Source organism: Nerophis ophidion, linkage group LG21 (genome assembly GCF_033978795.1).
Source record: "Nerophis ophidion isolate RoL-2023_Sa linkage group LG21, RoL_Noph_v1.0, whole genome shotgun sequence".
NCBI classification, from domain to species: domain Eukaryota; kingdom Metazoa; phylum Chordata; class Actinopteri; order Syngnathiformes; family Syngnathidae; genus Nerophis; species Nerophis ophidion.
Window position 1 is genome coordinate 45707453 of NC_084631.1, and position 16570 is coordinate 45724022.

The following is a 16570-nucleotide window of genomic DNA, read 5'->3' on the forward strand; positions in this document are numbered from 1 at the left end:
TTTGTGGATGTGTACACAAGGAACAGAAGCATGTGTCACGTGACATAGGTGGCCGTCACCATAAAGAAGGTTTTTTTACCTGTACTCAAGAGGGAGAGAGGAAAGAGTAGAGCTCGGTAGCCATCATTTCTGCTCGGTTGGTAGAGTGGCCGTGCCAGCAACCTGAGGGTTCCAGGTTCGATCCCCGCTTCTGCCAACCTAGTCACTGCTGTTGTGTCCTCGGGCAAGACACTTCACCCACCTGCTCCCAGTGCCACCCACACTGGTTTCAAAATGTAACTTAGATATCGGGCTACACAATGTAAAGCGCTTCGAGTCACAAGAGAAAAGCGCTATATAAATATAATTAACTTCACATTAAATCAAATAATTTACTGTATTGTGAATTGTGATTGAAAAGTATGCCAAGAATAAACGTGTGGAATGTTTATTAAAAATATGTATCATGGAATAAAAACAGTATTTTCCAATAGATGTCCTTTACTTGACATTCTGTCTTGTCAGTCTCCCGCTACGTGTCTTGAAGCCTGCAACAAAAAGTAAGTTTACCACACTTACAGTATAATCTACAAAAGGTTTATGTGTATCAAAACACATGCAAACTTGTTAGCACACGCAAAGCTGATCTAAATATTTGTCGATTAATGAGCAAAATAAGGAGTGCAATCCATCCCATCCATCCATTTTCTATCGCTTATTCCCTCCATTTAACATATTTGTCTTAATGATGTATGCAGAATATATGTTGATTATCAGAATGCCCACAATACTGGGAGGAGAAAATGCAAATACAAATCACTCAACATGAACAGTGAGATTTATCAATGCTGAAAGTGTCCTGCAGGCAGTATCGTGCCTCTTAAAAAGTCTGAAATCTGCGTGCAAACTGGCATAGTTGCACACAGGGCTGTGAGAAAGGAGGCCATCACGCTGCAAAGACAACTGACATAGTTGCACACAGGGCTGTGAGAAAGGAGGCCATCACGCTGCAAAGACAACTGACATAGTTGCACACAGGGCTGTGAGAAAGGAGGCCATCACGCTGCAAAGACAACTGACATAGTTGCACACAGGGCTGTGAGAAAGGAGGCCATCACGCTGCAAAGACAACTGACATAGTTGCACACAGGGCTGTGAGAAAGGAGGCCATCACGCTGCAAAGACAACTGACATAGTTGCACACAGGGCTGTGAGAAAGGAGGCCATCACGCTGCAAAGACAACTGGCATAGTTGCACACAGGGCTGTGAGAAAGGAGGCCATCACGCTGCAAAGACAACTGACATAGTTGCACACAGGGCTGTGAGAAAGGAGGCCATCACGCTGCAAAGACAACTGACATAGTTGCACACAGGGCTGTGAGAAAGGAGGCCATCACGCTGCAAAGACAACTGACATAGTTGCACACAGGGCTGTGAGAAAGGAGGCCATCACGCTGCAAAGACAACTGACATAGTTGCACACAGGGCTGTGAGAAAGGAGGCCATCACGCTGCAAAGACAACTGACATAGTTGCACACAGGGCTGTGAGAAAGGAGGCCATCACGCTGCAAAGACAACTGACATAGTTGCACACAGGGCTGTGAGAAAGGAGGCCATCACGCTGCAAAGACAACTGACATAGTTGCACACAGGGCTGTGAGAAAGGAGGCCATCACGCTGCAAAGACAACTGAACAGAGAAGCCTTTGTTCTACGTGTGCATGTCATATTTGGACTGTTAGAAATAAAAAGAAGAAGATATATATTCAGCAATATCATTTTATAGCTGCTGGACAACTTCAAGGGCCGATTAAACCAAAGTCTATTAATTTATGTTGTTTTTTAATGGTATTCCTTTTTTGATTTAGAAAATATGCACCGTATTTTTCGGACTATAAGTAGCAGTTTTTTTTTCATAGTTTGGCCGGGGGTGCGACTTATATTCAGGAGCGACTTATGTGTGAAATTATTAACACATTACCGTAAAATATCAATATTATTTATCTCATTGACGTAAGAGACTAGACGTATAAGATTTCATGGGATTTATGGATTAGGAGTGAGAGATAGTTTGTTAAAGGTATATCATGTTCTATATGTTCTAGTTATTTGAATGACTCTTACCATAATATGTTAGCTTAACATAGCAGTTGCTTATTTATGCCTCATATAACCTACACTTATTCAGCCTGTTCTTCACTATTCTTGATTTATTTTAAATTGCCTTTCAAATGTCTATTCTCGGTGTTGGCTTTTATCAAATAAATTTCCCCCCAAAAATGCGACTTATACTCCAGTGCGACTTGTATGTTTTTTTTCCTTCTTTATTATGCATTTTCGGCAGGTGCGACTTATACTCCGAAAAATATGGTATTGAACAAATATATAAACGCAACACTTTTGTTTTTGCTCCCATTTATCATGAATTGAACTTAAAGATCTGAAACTTTTACTATACAGAAAATATATATTCCTCTCAAAAATTACTTACTGGGTGACATGTCCGGTGAGTATGCTGGTCATGCAAGAACTGGGATGTTTTTAGCTTCCAGATCCTTGCAACATGAGTTAGTAAATGTTATTTATAAAGGTGATGGCCTCGGGTGATTAGTACAACAATGGGGCTCAGGGTCTCGTGACGGTATCTCTGCGCATGGAAAATGCCATCAATAAAATGCACGTGGTTTCGCTGTCAATAATAACATACCAAAACCTCTGTATTGTGCCAGACGCCATTGAGTGTGAGCATTTGCCCACTCAAGTTGGTTAAGAAGACAAACTGCAGTTAGGTCGAGACCCCGATGAGGACCACGAGCATGCAGATGAGCTTTCTTGAGACAGATTGATTGATTGATACTTTTATTAGTAGATTGCACAGTTCAGTACATATTCCGTACAATTGACCACTAATTGGTAACACCCCAATATGTTTTTCAACTTGTTTAAGTCGGGGTCCACGTTAATCAATTCATGGTAGTTTCTAACAGTTTGTGCAGAAATGCTATGGTTAAGCAAACCAATTGTTGTAGCAGCTGTCCGGGTGGCAGGTCTCAGCCAATCAATATGGTCTGCGGCTGTGAGGCCAGTTGGATGTATTGCCAAATTCTCTGAAACACCTTTGGAGGCGGCTTATACTAAACGGCCTGGGCTACTGGGTGTGAAGTTGGAGAAGATGCAGGTGGAGGCCCCCTTGGTGTCCTGGGTTGTAGATTACCTGACTGACAGACCACAGTATATGCCACTGCAGGACTGTGTGTCTGACAGGCTGGTCAGCAACACCGGGGCCCCGGAGGCTACAGTACTCTTCCCCCTTCCTCTACACCATTTACACCACCCATTTCCACTATCAGTCAGAGTCCTGCCACCTTCAGAAGTTTTCTGATGACTCTGCGATAGTGGGGTGTATTGAGGAAGGTGATGACGAGGAATACAGGACACTGGTGGAGGACTTTGTCACATGGTGTGGAAAGAACCACCTCCAGCTCAATGTTACGGAGACCAAGGAGCTGGTTGTGGACCTGGGAAGGAGGAGGAGTACTCTGGCGACCCCTCTTTCCATCAAGGGGGTGGATGTGGACATGGTAGAGGATTATAAATACCTCGGAGTACACATGGACAACAAGCTGAATGGGTCAAAACACGCTGAGGCCCTCTACAAGAAGGGACAGAGCCGAATCTATATTTCCTTTGGAGGCTAGGATCCTTCAACGTCTGTACAAAGATGTTGAAGATGTTCTACGAGTCGCTGGTGGCAGGCGCCCTCTTGTACGCCGTGGCCTGCTGGGGCAGCGGGCTGAGAGTGAGGGACACATACAGACTGGACAAGTTGGTAGAGAAGGCCAGTAACAAGATGGGAGTGGAGCTGGACTCTCTGGCGGTGGTGTCAGAGAGAAGTCTAGCAAAACTCCTAGCCATTATGGACAACACCTCCCACCCACTACACTCGGACCTTGCAGAGAGAATGAGCACCTTCAGTGGAAGGCTCAGACTCCCAAAATGCAACACGGAACGACACAGGAGGTCCTTCACACCGACAGCCATCAGACTGTATAATGCATGTGTTCCTTGACTGCACTTAAATGTAGAATATATTTATATTATTCATATATATTATATTATTTATTATTATCATTGTTTATTGTGAGCGAACTGTGGTGCTGAATTTCCCCCAGGGATCAATAAAGTACCTTCTATTCTATTCTATTCTTATGGCGGAGAAATAAACATTTAATTGACGGGCAACAGCTCTGGTGGACATTGCTGCAGTCAGCATGCCTACTGCACGCTCCCTCAAAACGTGCGACATCTGAAGCATTGTGTTGTGTGATAAAACTGCACATTTCACAGTGGCCTTTTATTTTGGACAGCTCAAGGCACACCTGTCAGGTGGGATGGATTATCTTGGCAAAGAAAAAATGCTCACTAACAAATGTATACAGATTTGTGAACAATATTTGAGAGGAACAGGTATTTTGTGTTTATAGTCAAAGTTTTCGATCTTTGAGTTCATTTAAATTGGGAACAAGAACAAAAGCGTTGCGTTTTTTTTTTTTGTATTTAGTATAACTCCTAAAAAAAATGTCTTGCAATATGCAGTTTGATCATTCCTGCTGCAAATAGTATACATACTGTGATTCTATATTGCAGAAAAGGTGTTAGATGATCGATATGTGCTATAATCTAATATAAGCCCCCCTCCAGTGTGGAGAGCATAATAACATGAATGTAGAGGGAAAGAAGTGTTTCCAAGGGCACATAATGCTTCTAGTACACAAAAATAGGGTGATCTGTGCCACTTTTGCTGCTATCAATTGCACAAAGTAGATCACATACAACACGTCCACCAACAGTACATGCAATTTTATAGTTTGCGCACACAGATAAGTGTGTGGGAATTGGATCCTCAAAGATCAGGCTCTTAATATTTTCAGAAAATGGGAGTATTATTAGAATCAGACCTGCAGCTGGCTCTGTATTGTTCTTTTTCCTCCTGCCTGACGTGGATTTCGGTTCTTGCTGAGGTGTGTTTGCTGATCTTCTTCTGGGTGTGGCTTCTTCTTGAGGTCCATTTTCTTCTTCCTTTGCTGCTTTTGTGGGCTTTTTGGCTGCTTTTTTCTTCACTGTGCTGTCAGAGTTGTGTTTCCTGGACACCTGAAGTACAGCCACAATGGGGTTAGATTTCTATGTGCTGGTGGTGATTACCTACTGAATATACCTTTTTCTTGCGGGGGTAATCATGGTCTGCATCTGTATCTTTTCTCTTTTTGGCCTTTGGAGACTTTGATTCTGGTGTGTGAGAAAAGATAAAGACACACTAAGCTTTCTCTTATGTGTAATGGTATCTCAACTATTTTTTCTGGCGTTTACCTTTAGGAGCCATAGGACCTGGATCGCCCTGAAATGACACCATTTTCTATTAGTCAATACGTGCTACAAATATAGTTGTTACGTATGAAAATGTGTTTGCATACTTTGAACCACATAGTCCTGCCATTGTGGTCGCGTACAGACTTCATTCCATCCACATAGTAACACTGCAACCAGGCCTCAAAACCTGAGTAGTCTTTCTTCTCTGGATCGTAACCTTTCCCACCTCCATAAACAAAAAGTCTAAATAAGAGGAGCACCTTTGTGTCGTTGTCTTCCCCCCACCCCGATCAACCTTGAAACATGGATTCTTACCTAAGTTCACCACCTCCAGCGGTACTGTGTGGCAAAGTCTGAGCAGGTCTGTATTCTCCTCTTCCATTTTGTCCTTTTTGGCTCCCTTAACATTTTTGGGCAAAATAAACTGTTAATAATCGAGGTAAAATACTTGTTTGTACTTATTTGACCTTTTTGCTATGGATCTCCTTTTTTACAGCTTTCTTGTCTTCACACGCATCCTCTGACTCGAGGCCTTCCAGCACAGTCCGGGCAGGCACAAAGGGTGGAATGTTCAACCTGGAAGACACGCATGGGCATCTTTTCAAAAACAGAAGGTATTTTGTGTGGAAACAGTGCTACACTTTTATAGTAAACACATTTCCAAGTGAAATTAGGAATTGCTTGTTTATTCATCCAAGATGATTAGAATCTGGGGAATACAAAAACATTCTTCACTCTCCTTTTCAGATCACGGTGACCTGAGTATGTATCTTCATTCAATGGTCATTTCTTTTACAGCAGGCTCTTTGGTGAAGTGTAATATTATTGCTAGGAGTCTTGCAAAAGTACTTCACACAGTGGGCACGGCTGTAACAAAATAACACTGCAATGTACTGTCAACATGTACAAAACCCCAAACCAGTGAAGTAGCACGTTGTGTAAATGGTAAATAAAAACAGAATACAATGATTTGTAAATCCTTTTTAACTTATATTCAATTGAATAGACTGCAAAGACAAGATATTTGATGTTGGATCTGAGAAACTTTTTTTTTTGCAAATATTAGCTCATTTTGGAATTTGATGCCTGCAACATGCTTAAAAAAAGCTGGCACGAGTGTCAAAAAAGACCGAAAAAGTTGAGGAATGCTCATCAAACACTTGTTTCCCATAGCAAAGCAAAATTGAAGATGAGATCTCATGTATGTCTTATATCTATCTCCTAGACATAAAAGAGCACTAATGGAGACCAAAGTAGTTTTCTCATTCTTCTCAAATGTATCTCCTGAGAAATAAGGCTCACAGTGAGCACTATGAGAGATCTCATAGTTGTCTAATAGTTATCTCTTTTCCCCATTTCAACTAAGACCAAAATGAGAGATGAATGAGCTGGTCTCCAATATGTCTCAATTATGACTCAGTGAGAGAAACACCTGGTTTTGTTTCTCACTACTCACTGTTTGAGTTCTCAGATGTCTCTTTTCTATTTCGGCAAAAAGACAATTGATGAGTATTGGTTTCAATATGTCTCAATGATGTCTCAGTGAGAGATATACTTGGTTTTGTCTCTCACTGCTCACTATTTGAGTTGTTAGATATACCCGTTTTCTAAAAAAATGCATTTTAATGGGCTCAATTTAGTTATACCTCAATCATATTCCAGTTGATCTCATGCCAACATTGGGAGAAAATAATGAATTCAGACAATATGGATATATGGTCTGTAATCTAAATGGTTTATTTAAATAAAGTTGGACTTAATTTGTTGATTTCTTATCCACACGTCATGTACAGTAACTCAGTGACTACAATTGTGAGATTTAAAACTGAACCCAAACAATACTGATATGATCACAAGACACTTTGTAAGAGCTTTTAACATTTGTGAACTTTCTAGAGCAGTGGTTCTCAAACTCTTTTAACAAAGTACCACTTCAGAAGATATTTGGCTCTCCAACCACCATCATAAGGACTAATATTAAAATGCAGTAGCATAGTAGGCCTATGTATTCATTAAAAAAGACAGTGGCTTTATTAAACAAGTAAATGTAATATATTTGCCACTGAAATATTACACACAATGCAAAAACATCATCAACAATGATACTCCATATACAGTACATATTTACAGAATCCACGGCAACATCACATCAGTGTGTATTTTCAGAGCATTTATAACAATGATTAAAGATTTGATTTGTGGCTTCTTAGGCCAGTTCAGTTCTTCATTATTTCAAACTTTTCAAGTGTGTTGGGGAAATGAACTGCAATCACTATGCCAGGCATAGATGTGAAGTCAAGGAAAACAACTTTACCCAACATGTCATCCAAGAATACTACTGTACTGCAGAGGTTTCCAATAGGGGAATAACATGACTGCATGTCTCATATGTTACACTATCTTGCAGCAAAGAAAAACCTGCATGTTTATATTCACCAACGAGGGCCCATTTGGCACATGAATGTGCTGTGGTAAACAAGAAATCAATCTGTACATACTTTAAAAAAAGGATGAGAACCTTTCTTCTGACACACTGGTCCCACAAAGCAGGCATTTTATTTGTTTACTTTCTATTGGCCCAAAACAATTCTTGGAGGATTTATGTAATATAGTAGGCGATGATGCAGAGTGGGATAAAAAAAAGTTTTGGAACTTCTGCACACTGTTTAAGCAGTCTGTGTTCAGACTATCGGGATAAAGCAACTTGAACATTTTGAGCATATGGCTTAGGGCCTTACCTGTGACTTTAGGACAGTTTACATAACCCATGCTGATCAGAAGGCACTCTGCCATGGTTTCTGATGCATTGTCATGTATTGGTTTGTCTGTTGTGTCCTTGAAATTGGACTCTTCTGCACACTCCTCACTCAAACCATCTTCAAATCCTTCATTAAACGTATGTCCGTCATTGTACATCCAATCCCCTATATCAGGGAGAGCTTCCTCAAATGATTGAAATGGATCATACTCAGCATCGACATGTCATTCAGTTGTTAGGCCATCAGGAGGATGTATGAGGGCTGATCTGGAAAATGGTTTTCCATTCTCTTCGATGGTCAGAAGTAGAAATATTTTCATGTGCTGAAATTAAAATAGAATACAAATCACTAAAGGTTTTTTGATAACATTTTGTCACAAGGCAAAACGTATAACATCTCAGCATATCGCTCACATTCTTACACTCCAAAGTTTGTCACATTTGAGCAGGATTTGCTTTGTGACAAAATTCACAGCAAAACATTATTCAGCCACAGAAGACGGTGGGTGTACCTGGCAGGTGGGGAGAGGCTTGATGTTCCAGAGTGGTACATCCTGCACGGTCACCTGAAGGTTGGATGTGTTCCATTTGAAGAGCAGTGTTTTGGGCTCCTTCAGGGGGCACCGCCTCATGCAGTGTTACCCTGCTGCTACCCCCTACACAAAGAAGAGGAACCAAAAAACTCTAAAGATTCAAATCATTGAAAAAAAAAACAGACAAAAACATGCAAAACAAGAAGGAAGTTGACATAAATTGAACACATTATACAAATCCAGCTAATGGAATGCATTTCCTTTTTCCCCACATCTTGAGCGCATTGTAGTTCATGTTTACGTATCTTCTGTGTTTGTGGTAACACATCATCCACAGTGTTAAATGTAACTCATCACAATACAACACACACTATAAAAAGAAAGTTGTGGATGCTAATGCCAATCATTAGTAAATACACAACAGCAAACCAAACCTATGAGAAAGGATCTTGACGAGGGATGCAACATTATTCTAAATATAACCTTATTTTGATTTCAAAATTGTCACAATAATGCCGTGATGTGTGACGCTATCAAACGAGAACACCAGTCGCTGTGTTTTTTTCTGACAATATTAAGTGGGCTCATCTGAGAAGTAAACTGGTTCTCCCATGAAAACCCGCCGTGTGGGAAAACAAGGTTCAAACGGGACATTATAGAAGGGCGAAAAAGTGGAAGTGTGCAGGAGTGATGGGAACGTTTGTGCTTAGGTTAGCCGAGGAATTGTTGCTGTGAAATATTTCTGTGCCTATAACTGTCGTGTTAGTTGAACCTTAAACAAAGTCTGCATACTGCAAGGTAAAGCATGCCACGTTCATCCAGACCATTTCCAAATCGACCCAGAGCCCTTGCAGCTCACCAGAGGAAATGTGGACATGCACAAAATAAGACATTTGCTGACACTACACACCACAATGTCTACAATAAGTTAGGGAATAGGAGTAATATATTAGAATGAGTTATATGTTAGAACCGTTATTTGGAAAATATCGTTCATGTGAAACCAAGATGTCAGCAAGGGAAAATATGCATTTGTGAGGTATTTACATGATTAAAAGTCAAATTATTAGTTAACTCTTAAGAATCAGTATTCTACAAACTAATACAATTTGGACTGCAAAGGGCAGTTTCTTAGGAAGTTCAAAGTTTAAAAACACTCAACTAAACAGCAGTGATGTAACAATATCAAAATGTCATATCACCGTTACTGTGACCAAAATGATCACTGTTTGCATTATAATGGCAGTATTGTTGAATGTGCTAAAAAGGTCATCAAACCCACAATAATACCAAGTTGTATTGAAAAAAAAACATACCGGACACACAGTATAGTTTCTTGGCAAAAGAAACATTATTGTTCTACATTAGTTACACTGGATGTTTACTGTTTATGTCAGTTTAAAGACACTTATTTGAAAATGTTGGTCTTTGTGTGTTACTTGAAATTCTGCACCATTCCTTTGCACCTAAAATACCTGTTTTTAATGATAAATATGATTACAACATATGAAAATGATGTTTGTGTTCAATTACAGTAAGTGTGTTTATCCTAAACATTCCTCCCACGTCATTTAACACACTTTGACATTTTTGTAACAATATCTTACCCTGGCTTTAACACTATGACGATATCATACCGTGAAATGTTGATATTGTTACATCCTTAGTCATGACCTGATGTTACCTACCAGCTTTAACTTGGAGGTGAAAGGTTCCAAAAACATGAATTACACATGCTGAGATAACTCCTATTTGAAGTTTCATTCTTCATATGTGCTAATGTAATCAGGGTCAAAGAAAGCAATATTTTCATGTTTGTTCCTGACAAACTGTGGACAGCTTTTTATCTGTAAATCTCAATCAGAACTAATTGACTTCAAGAAAGAACAGGCATATACATATAACTTACTTGGACATTGCTGGTCATTCTCCACATTCACATAGGTGCATGCTGCAGGACGGGATGACTGCAGGAAGAAAAAGAAAGTATCACATATTATATCTGCTGCCAGTTTAATGCACCACCACTATACCAGTCTACTCAGCAACTTTACAGTCCTTCTTGATCTTTTATTTGATTCCACTTCTTTACCAGTTCTTCTTCATCGTTTTCCAGCTTTTCCTTTTGTCATTTCGACACTCCAATACTATATAAATCAATCAATCAATCAATGTTTATTTATATAGCCCCAAATCACAAATGTCTCAAAGGACTGTACAAATCATTACGACTACAACATCCTCGGAAGAACCCACAAAAGGGCAAGGAAAACTCACACCCAGTGGGCAGGGAGAATTCACATCCAGTGGGACGCTAGTGACAATGCTGACTATGAGAAACCTTGGAGAGGACCTCAGATGTGGGCAACCCCCCCCCCTCTAGGGGACCGAAAGCAATGGATGTGGAGCGGGTCTAACATGATACTGTGAAAGTTCAATCCATAGTGGCTCCAACACAGCCGCGAGAGTTCAGTTCAAGCGGATCCAAGACAGCAGCGAGAGTCCCGTCCACAGGAAACCATCTCAAGCGGAGGCGGATCAGCAGCGTAGAGATGTCCCCAACCAATACAGGCGAGCGGTCCATCCTGGGTCCCGACGAGCGGTCCATCCTGGGTCTCGACTCTGGACAGCCAGTACTTCATCCATGGTCATCGGACCGGACCCCCTCCACAAGGGAGGGGGGGACATAGGAGAAAGAAAAGAAGCGGCAGATCAACTGGTCTAAAAAGGAGGTCTATTTAAAGGCTAGAGTATACAGATGAGTTTTAAGGTGAGACTTAAATGCTTCTACTGAGGTGGCATCTCCAACTGTTACCGGAAGGGCATTCCAGAGTACTGGAGCCCGAACGGAAAACGCTCTATAGCCCGCAGACTTTTTTGGGGCTCTAGGAATCACTAACAAGCCGGAGTCTTTTGAACGCAGATTTCTTGCCGGGACATATGGTACAATACAATCGGCAAGATAGGATGGAGCTAGACCGTGTAGTATTTTATACGTAAGTAGTAAAACCTTAAAGTCACATCTTAAGTGCACAGGAAGCCAGTGCAGGTGAGCCAGTATAGGTATATATGTATGTATATATGTATATAAAGGTATATACAGTATAGGTATATATGTATGTATATACGTATATAAAGGTATATACAGTATATATGTATGTATATACGTATATAAAGGTATATACAGTATATATGTATGTATATATGTATATAAAGGTATATACAGTATATATGTATGTATATACGTATATAAAGGTATATACAGTATATATGTATGTATATATGTATATAAAGGTATATACAGTATATATGTATATAAAGGTATATACAGTATAGGCGTATGTATATATGTATATAAAGGTATATACAGTATAGGCGTATGTATATATGTATATAAAGGTATATACAGTATATATGTATGTATATATGTATATAAAGGTATATACAGTATATATGTATGTATATATGTATATAAAGGTATATACAGTATAGGCGTAATGTGATCAAACTTTCTTGTTCTTGTCAAAAGTCTAGCAGCCGCATTTTGTACCAACTGTAATCTTTTAATGCTAGACATGGGGAGACCCCAAAATAATAGGTTACAGTAATCGAGACGAGACGTAACAAACGCATGGATAATGATCTCGGCGTCTTTAGTGGACAAAATGGAGCGAATTTTAGCGATATTACGGAGATGAAAGAAGGCCGTTTTAGTAACGCTTTTAATGTGTGCCTCAAAGGAGAGAGTTGGGTGGAAGATAAATACAGACAAAGGTTGCTGGAATATAGGTGGAACTTCTTGTAAATGTAAAACTCTATATTATGTGTTCAGTAATGTATATTGTTCCACTTCAAATGTTCTCTGAACATTTATTTCTCTCATTGTTATTTCACTTCTTGTTATTATACTTACCTCGGTGGAGGTAACTATCACAACTTCTAGCAAGGTGCTTGCGGCATTTATAGCTCTATTTCCGTAACTGCGTGACGTTCCAGTAGTTTAAAACAAATAACTGGTGTGTGTTAAAGTCATATAAATACCAAAAGAGAAACAATAAATGGTATTACTTACTTTCAGTTGTTATTCCTTCGATGCTGAATATTATTTCTTCCCATCGAAATCATTACATCCGCCCACTTAATGCGCATGCGTGTTTTTCAGGAAAAGCCAATCTGATTGGACAGATTCATGGAGTGCCGTGCCAAATCTCGCGATCTCAGGATTTACATCAAGTTCATTTTCTCCTTATATGTCCATCTGAAAATAGCCCTTTTTGGCTAGGACATCATTTTCAAATGATTTGAAAATGTATGCTTTCTATCAGACGGCGGCGGACATGACGCGTTATTTGCCATCAGTTAACGTCAGAAGAAGAAGAAGCGGGGAAACAGTAGGTGGCGTAACATTTGAAGGTTGTCAGTGCGCCTACCTTCAACTAAAACAAGGAAGAAGAAGAAAGCCAACACTTAGTTGTTTTTTTTAAAGGTTTATTTATAAATGTCAACAATTACAAACAGTAAGACAAACAACAATATACAACATTATAAAACATTATGAAAACAGTACAAAACAGCGCCAGGGGGTTGTAAGTTCAAAATAATAAAAAAAAAGAATAAAAACATATATATATATAAATAATAAACAAAATGCAAAGCCGTAGGCTTATTCAGATTCATCAAACAACTTAAATGTGGAACACAGCATCATCGTTTTCACAGCTTTTTTGTCGTTAGAGGTAGAGAGCGTTTTAATGTAAAGTTCCAGATCTTTTTTAAAGGCACAAAAGATAGGACGGGTATTAAGAAACTTACATTTATGAATATAAAACTTAGCCAATAAAATAATGAGCTTGCAAAGGTAGAATTCCTTTTCAATGTTTTGTTCATACAGTGTAAAACCAAAAATCACATCTTTAAAGTAAAGCACAAATTTGTCATAAATATTGTCCAGGATGAAGCGACAGATGCCTGCCATAGTGATGGAGTGTTTTCACAAGTATAAAACAAGTGGTTAACAGTCTCTGGGTGCATGTTACAAAAGGTGCAGGTGACATCAATGTCCTTTTTGTATCTAACCATCACAGTCTTTACAGGGTAATAGCGATGGATGATTTTAAATGATATCTCTTTGACTTTGTTGCTAAGTAAATACCTGTTAGGAAGGGACCACGTTTTGGTCCAACAGATGTCATTTACAACATTATTCCATAAGGAAATGACAGAGGAGACAGACACACAATCATTTTGGAATAAGCTGCGGATTTTTCTGTTATTTTTTTGATCAAAGCGAAGTTTCCCCACGGGAGTGTCAAGTGGATCATTCACAATGTTTACAGCAGAAAGAGGAGGTGTGTAAGCCCTGTACAACATAATAACACCTGTTGGAATGTACAACATAATAACACCTGTTGGAATGTACAACATAATAACACCTGTTGGAATGTACAACATAATAACACCTGTTGGAATGTACAACATAATAACACCTGTTGGAATGTACAACATAATAACACCTGTTGGAATGTACAACATAATAACACCTGTTGGAATGTACAACATAATAACACCTGTTGGAATGTACAACATAATAACACCTGTTGGAATGCACAACATAATAACACCTGTTGGAATGTACAACATAATAACACCTGTTGGAATGTACAACATAATAACACCTGTTGGAATGTACAACATAATAACACCTGTTGGAATGCACAACATAATAACACCTGTTGGAATGCACAACATAATAACACCTGTTGGAATGTACAACATAATAACACCTGTTGGAATGTACAACATAATAACACCTGTTGGAATGCACAACATAATAACACCTGTTGGAATGTACAACATAATAACACCTGTTGGAATGTACAACATAATAACACCTGTTGGAATGTACAACATAATAACACCTGTTGGAATGTACAACATAATAACACCTGTTGGAATGTACAACATAATAACACCTGTTGGAATGTACAACATAATAACACCTGTTGGAATGTACAACATAATAACACCTGTTGGTCAGCTTGGTCAGCTGTGCTGATTGATTTAGTTTCAGTTAAGGTATCCATAAACTTAAGTTGAAAAACTTATTGGGGTGTTACCATTTAGTGGTCAATTGTACAGAATATGTACTGAACTGTGCAATCTACTAATAAAAGTTTCAATCAATCAATCAATAGTGCGTAATCAGAGCGCATGTGTAAAAAAAAAAAAAATTCCCAGTCCACAACTATCCTCATTCACAACACGTTCTCTTAGATTTCCATGTTATGATACATGTTCACATTATTTATTGACTGTATCTAAAAAGTATTTAAAAGAATATGGTATTATTTAAATGAAGATATGAAATAATCCTAAATGAAATTCAATGACTTGGTTTATATTATTGGATATACTAGGTCATAAAATCAGTGTCAGTTGAGTTGGTCCATAGATTTCCTGTAGGGAATTTTAATGTCCAGCAGATGTCAGTATTTAGTGACACAGGATCAATACAGTTTATAAATGTGTCAAAAGGCTGTGCAACGCCTCATCAACCCATCACTAACAATCACACAGGTCAGGTAATGTCAAGACTTTAATCTACACTGGACATAGACAGTCTTCTTTACTGTCAAAGACTTTTTGACAAATCAATCAAACAGAGCCCCCAGTCAAATGACAAATTCAGTATTACTTTTCAACAGACATTTATTTAATCTTGTTGTTTGTGGTCTGGACATTTGACACAGGAATTTAACTTTTCCACACACCATCCTGAATCACGGTTTCAATCGTAGTCCATGTTAACTACCAAACCGTAACTTAAAAGGGTTGGTTGAACAACTATAAGGACTAGCAGGTCATTGCTAATGTTGCTAATAGGCACAGTACTCGTGGACTAAGTATTGGGGAAATTCCTATTGAAATCAATGGGACATCCTTCAAAGTTCCACTTATTCCGTCTGATTCCAACTGTTCCAACTTCAAAATTTTCAGACTCTTCAGGAATCGTGTGCTTGATTTCAACAATGCTAAAATAATTTCAGGATTTCGGTTCATCATCAGCATTGGAGCAATCACACGCAATTCCTTCAGGAATTGCCTCATCTAGTTTTTAATGTTTAATAAAAAATAAAAACAATGATAAAAAAAGATACATTACAACATTTCGAAGTTTTAACCTATTCAAACCATTCCACCTTCGACACATTGCACCATTCTGGAAATTCAAACTTCCCCTTTTCCTTGTCAAAAAAAGTTGAGGATTTTCCAGAATTCCTGCTTTTCTGAAGCCCTATTTCCACCCTTTTTCTGGCGACTACACCTTCCACATTTTTCAACGCGTTTTAACTGTTCCACCGTCGAAGCTTTTTTCTGCATAAGAAGTGGAAAAATTCTCTGTTTTCCCGAATTTCCGTATTACCATTTGTCATTTCAACATGTTATTACTTCAACAATTCTCCACCGATTGAAAAATTGTCCAAGACATCAATAAATTTAGATTAGATACTACTTTATTTATTCCTTCAGGAGAGTAAATGCCTTGGCAGAAGACACCTCCTGCCAAAGATGCCTATACCGCAGGATTTTTAATTTTTCAAATGATCATCAAATGTTGCCGTTGACATCAGTGATGCTGTTTGGAACAGAAATGATATATTTAGTAAGTAGAAAGAAAACACAAGGAGCCCGGGCAACAGCATGCGAGGGTCTGCCCGGCCGCAGACTGACTGCGTAGTCCTTATAGCTGTTCAACCAACCTTTTTAAGTAACGGTTGGGTAGTTAACATGGGTGCCAATTGCCTCGTACCTTAGTAGCTGTTTAGCCAACCCTTTTAAGTTACGGTTTTAAGAAGTACCAAATGTTGAAACCGTAGGTCAGGATGGTGTGTGTAAAAGCAAAATGCCTGTGTCAGTCTCCCAGCATTGGAG

At 39.0% G+C, this 16570-nt stretch overlaps 1 protein-coding gene across 2 annotated transcripts; it reads right to left on the reverse strand.

The window, feature by feature from the left end:
• Positions 1–411: 411 nt before the first annotated feature.
• LOC133540202 (endonuclease 8-like 1) lies at positions 412–12768 on the reverse strand. Of its 2 annotated transcripts, XM_061882779.1 has the most exons (9): positions 12711–12768; positions 10548–10605; positions 5815–5923; positions 5663–5747; positions 5452–5573; positions 5348–5375; positions 5196–5266; positions 4939–5131; positions 412–527 (listed from the first exon to the last, which is right to left on the reverse strand). In XM_061882779.1, exons 2-9 carry the CDS (start codon positions 10553–10555, stop codon positions 481–483), a joined length of 663 nt encoding a protein of 220 aa, XP_061738763.1. In that variant the 5' UTR covers positions 10556–10605; positions 12711–12768; the 3' UTR covers positions 412–480. The 2 variants fall into 2 exon arrangements, with proteins under 2 accessions (XP_061738763.1, XP_061738762.1); XM_061882778.1 differs by lacking the exon at positions 412–527 and having other exon boundaries at positions 2284–5131; positions 12711–12762.
• Between the last annotated feature and the right edge of the window lie 3802 nt (positions 12769–16570).